The 4843-nt window shown below is 39.7% G+C and overlaps 1 protein-coding gene across 1 annotated transcript; it reads right to left on the minus strand.

Annotated features, from left to right (window-relative positions):
- Positions 1 to 3886: 3886 nt before the first annotated feature.
- Positions 3887 to 4519, minus strand: LOC132492233 (large ribosomal subunit protein eL6-like). The gene has a single exon (XM_060101596.1). The coding sequence runs from the start codon at positions 4504 to 4506 to the stop codon at positions 3916 to 3918; it is 591 nt and encodes a 196-aa protein (XP_059957579.1). The 5' UTR covers positions 4507 to 4519; the 3' UTR covers positions 3887 to 3915.
- Positions 4520 to 4843: the final 324 nt, after the last annotated feature.

Raw genomic sequence — 4843 nt, forward strand, 5'->3', positions numbered from 1 at the left:
TAATCTGCAACCAAGGTGGCAGGTACTTCTACTCTCAAGGTATACAGAAATGCAAGAAGTCACAGATCATTCTCTCCCCAAAAGGAATTGATCAAGAAAGATTGTCCTCACAAACACTTTGTGATACTTTGAAAATATAAATCAGCTCATGTTACTTCCTTGCTTCAATGACTACCAGTCATGCTTACGAATAAAATCCAAACTCCTAACCCTGACCCCCAAGGCCTGACGTTCCCTGGCCCTGGCTGTGTCTCAGACGCCATCTTTCTGAATCCAGCACTCTGTTCCCCTTGCAGTACCTGGACACCAAAGCGCTCTTCCATCTTGATGTCCTCTGTTGCTGGATTTGTACATGGCTCTGTCCTTCCCTCCCTGAGGTCACTGTTCAGATGTGACTTCCTTGGAGAAGACTTACTTGAGTGCTCTGAAGTTAAACCCCACTTGCTCTAATCCTTCCCCTCATTATTTTTTTTCAGCACACTTACCTCCACCTGCCAAATCCAGGTCCATTAGCTTATTTCTTTGTTATCATCTCCCCCTCTAGACTGTAACCTCTCTGAAGCTGGGGACTTTGTCCCCTGACTTAGATCAGAGCCTGCCAGTCACTTGACAGTCCCTCGGTTAATATCTGTTAAATGAAATATGATGTTTTCAACTGCTTCTTTCTTCATTAAAAGGACTGCTCATTTGCTTACTCTTTATAAGCCAATATATAGTGAATCAGGCCTGACATACCCGGAAACAGAGACATTTACAAAGATTGATTCCTTGTGAAAAATGTTACTTTCAGTTTCCCAGAGTGTGTGTTTATTCCTGCAGATAGCCAGTCGACAATGAAGCTCAGAGTACACGTCTGGACTACTGCAATCACGCCCTAGCTGGTCTCTCCCAACTTTCATTCTTGCTACTTGACAACACTCTCTCCCTAGAGCATTAAGAGTAATCTTATTGCCATAAAATTTGCATCACATCACGACCCTCTTTCAAAATCTTCAATGCATCCCATCGCATTTAGAACAGTATCTAAAGTCTTAATGATGAGCTTCTAAGTCATATCCTAGCACCTAACTGTCAAACAGACAGGGTTTAGGGTTGACAAAGCAGCTGGAAATTTAGGAGCAAAATCCTGGAAATGAGAAAGTTGCAGAAGGGATGACTCACAGAACCTCAGCATAAACTCCCTCAAGTTCCTGTATAACTGCATCTACACATGTGTGGGGATTACTGCACGGGGCTTGGGAAACAGCAGACAGAAATGAGAGAGGAGTCTGTCTTGGAAAGACAAAGTACACTGGGTGAATCTGGGAGTTGAGGGCCCCTTCAGACTTCAAGACAGGAGATTACTAGTCACACAATGAACCATAAGCGCAAATATATTACTAATAAAAAAACGTGAAGCAGAAACTCACAGACAAAAAGGGAGAAATTTTAACACCCTTCTCTTAGTAGTTGACAGAACAACCCTATAAAAAATTAGTAAGGATGTAGAAGATCTAAATGACCAACCATCACCAAATGGACAGTCATAGAACATCACACTTAATGACTAAAGAATACATAATTTTTTCAAGTGAACGTGGAATGCTCACCAAGTTAGATCACATCCCGGGCAACAAAATATTTCCCAAATTGATTTTAAAAGATGTAACTTTGCAGAGAATGACCCCTGATGATGAAGGAATTCACTTAGAAAACAATAACAATGTCCTACCTAGAAAGACACAAAATATTTACAGATTAAGTGGCCCACTTTTAAATAATTCCTGGGGCAAAAAAGATATCACAAAGAAAAAAAATATATTTTGAACAAAATAATAAGGGAAATGTAGCACATTAAAATTGTGGGATGTGGCAAAAGCCATGTTTCAAGGAACTGCATGATTATAGACGCTAATATGAAAATTTTCTGAAGGTCTCCATCTCCTACAATTGCAGCACAAATTCCCAAATCTGTGGTGTGATACATTAGGCTCTCATGCTCTGGCTCTGTCTCAGACATCTGATCCTCCACGGCCTCTCTTAATAGAAGCCTTATGACTCCTTCTTAACGCCATACCTTTGCAGCATTCTTGATGGTTATCCTCTGCGTAGAAAGCCCTCCTGATTCTCTTATTTCTGAAACTTTTCTTGCAAAATTCAGCCCAGGCAATGTCTCATCCATGACCCCTCAGGCTGAGCAAAGGTCCTCTATTCCTTTATTTTTTGCTTCAAATACAGCAGCAGAAAACTTTTTGTTTTCTTTTGCTCTGTTCGGGGTGGGGCGGAGTAAGCACCCCAAATTAATTAGGGTATTAGTCTTCCTGACCTTATTTTTATATGTCCTCATCACCCTTTCCATTCATCTTTGGCTATACAACTAGTTGGGTTTTTTTTCAATATTTATGCTTATATTAAAATTTGTTGAGGTCATGTATTATCACACATTGTAATCCTAACCTATTTATACCTCCCTTTTCATTCCTCATCAACTAGAATTGCATTTACAGGGCCTTCACAACTTCTCAAACATTTTAGTCTCTCTTCCAGAAATTCATGTTTGGGGGTCAAATTTATTTTTTCTCGGAATGCTTTTGAACTCTGCTCTTCTGACTCTCTGGGTACCAAATGTAACCATCTCCATATTTTCACTTGCTGGCTGTCAAGGACTCTAAGATGAACTTACTGTTTGTTTGTTTTTTCTTGGATTTTAACATTTCTTTTTTGATAACCAAGAAGGTTTTTCTTATTGGTAAGAATTGCTGCAGAATTTTGTTTCTACTGGTTTTTGTGTTCTAATTTCCGGGAAGTGCAAATGATACCAAAAGCAGCTTAACTTACAAGTTCATTAATATCGAGAGCTACAATGAGACATGGATTCCAAGCAGGCCCCTGTTTGGTATTCCTCAAATTAACATTTGCTAATTATTTGTTCAGTATTTACATGCTTGGGAGTGGGGTGAATAAATTGATTTTATACGAAAAATGTTTCAATCTTTATATTCAAAATTATGTATTAAATGTGCCATCTATAAGCTATATTTTTTTAACTTTTAATTTGGAAATAATTTCAAACTTAAAGTTGCAAGAAAAAGAATCATACAGAGAATGCCTGGATAGCCTTTACCCAGGTTCATCTATTCTTAACTTTTAGCCCCATTTGCTTTATTATTTGTTATCTGTCAATCTATCATCTATCTGTATCATCTATCATTTAATACATCTAATCTGCCAATCTAATCTGTCCATCATCTATTTACATAATATTTTTCTGAGCCGTTTGAGAGCATATTTCATGTATTATGGCCCTTTACCCCTAATACTTTAGGTGTACTTTTTTTAAAAGAATAAGGATATTCATTTATGTAACCACATACTGTAATATATTTAACTGTTGTCTAATTCCTCAGCTGTATTCCAATTTGTCAATTGACCTAATAATTTCCCATATAACATTATTTTTCCTCTAGTAAAGGATCACTCTAGGATCTAGTATAGCATTTAGTTCTCGTGTTTCTTTAACCTCCTTTGACCTGGAACATTTCCACAGTTTATCTTTTAACAACATTGACATTTTTGAAGTATAATCCACCATTTAAAAAACAGAGCATTCTTCATTTTTTATTTGTCTACTGTTTCTTCATTATTCGATTGAAGTTATACAGTCTCAGCTGAAATATCCCATAGAGGAAGCTATATCCTTCTCAAGACATCGTGCCCATCTGCCTCTCATTGGTGGCGTTAACTTTGATGATCCTATCAGGTGTTGTCTCATTTCTCCATTGTATAGCTATTACTTTTTTTTTTTTTGAAATGGACAGTTTTTTAATTAGGTTCTTTGTAAGACGTTTAGAACACGACTTTGTGAGGATAAATTCCGTTTGTGAGAGCGAACACAGAGCAGAGGTAGCCCTGGAGCTGAGGAACAGCTTTGATTCTTCACAGAATTTGTGAGTCCACAGCTTTCTGATCAACCTTGCGCTGCTCTGTAATCTCACATTTCTCTCTCTGTGTGTCGAAGATCTCACCTTCCTGGTGCCTGGGCTTACGCAGCTTCTTCTTGAAGTAAGCGTCAGGGAGATGTTCTGGGATTTTCACACCGCTGATATCAATTTTGGTGGAAGTGGCAATGACAAATTTTTGGTGTGTTCTCCGCAGAGGAGCTCGACGGAGGGACAGAGACCCAGGCACAACTAGCAAGCCACTGCTCAGCTGCTTCAGGAAAAAGACCCTCTTGCCTCTGTGGCGCCCAGTGAGGATAATCAGAATGGTCCCAGGAGGGATGCTAGCACGTGGTTTTCTCACACGCTTACTGAAGGGTTTTTTGCGGTGACTCAACGGCTTTTGAGGCACGTCTTCAGTAGGATGATACCTAGGCATTTTGCGAAGTTTAACCACTCGGGTACCACCATTCTTGTCACCACCAACTGGTTTTGTGACAGCAGCAAGAACCTTCACCTTCTTCTTCTTTTCCACCTTGGATTTAGCTGCTGAATACTTCCTCTTGTACAAGGCCGTTCTGGAATACATAGTCGATCGGGAATATCTGCCAATGCCTCTGACCAGGACAGGGTTTTGGCAGCAGTAGGGCTTCCCCTGTTTCACCTTTTTAACCTTGCCACCAGCATCAGCCTTCTTGGCTTCAGGTTTTTTCTCCTTAGTATCTGGCTTCTCAGCCTTTTCACCCACCGTCTACCAATACATATATTTCTTAAAAGGCATTTCACCAATTATCTCAGAGCTATACATCGCTAGGCCTACCAGACTACAAGTTCTCACCCTTTTTCTACAGCTTTTCATCCCTCCCACTACAAGATACAGGCCTTCCTCCAAATCGCCACACACCTGCAGCAACATTCATACATGG

The sequence above is a fragment of the Mesoplodon densirostris genome, chromosome 6, assembly GCF_025265405.1.
Source record: "Mesoplodon densirostris isolate mMesDen1 chromosome 6, mMesDen1 primary haplotype, whole genome shotgun sequence".
Classification (NCBI taxonomy): Eukaryota; Metazoa; Chordata; class Mammalia; order Artiodactyla; family Ziphiidae; genus Mesoplodon; species Mesoplodon densirostris.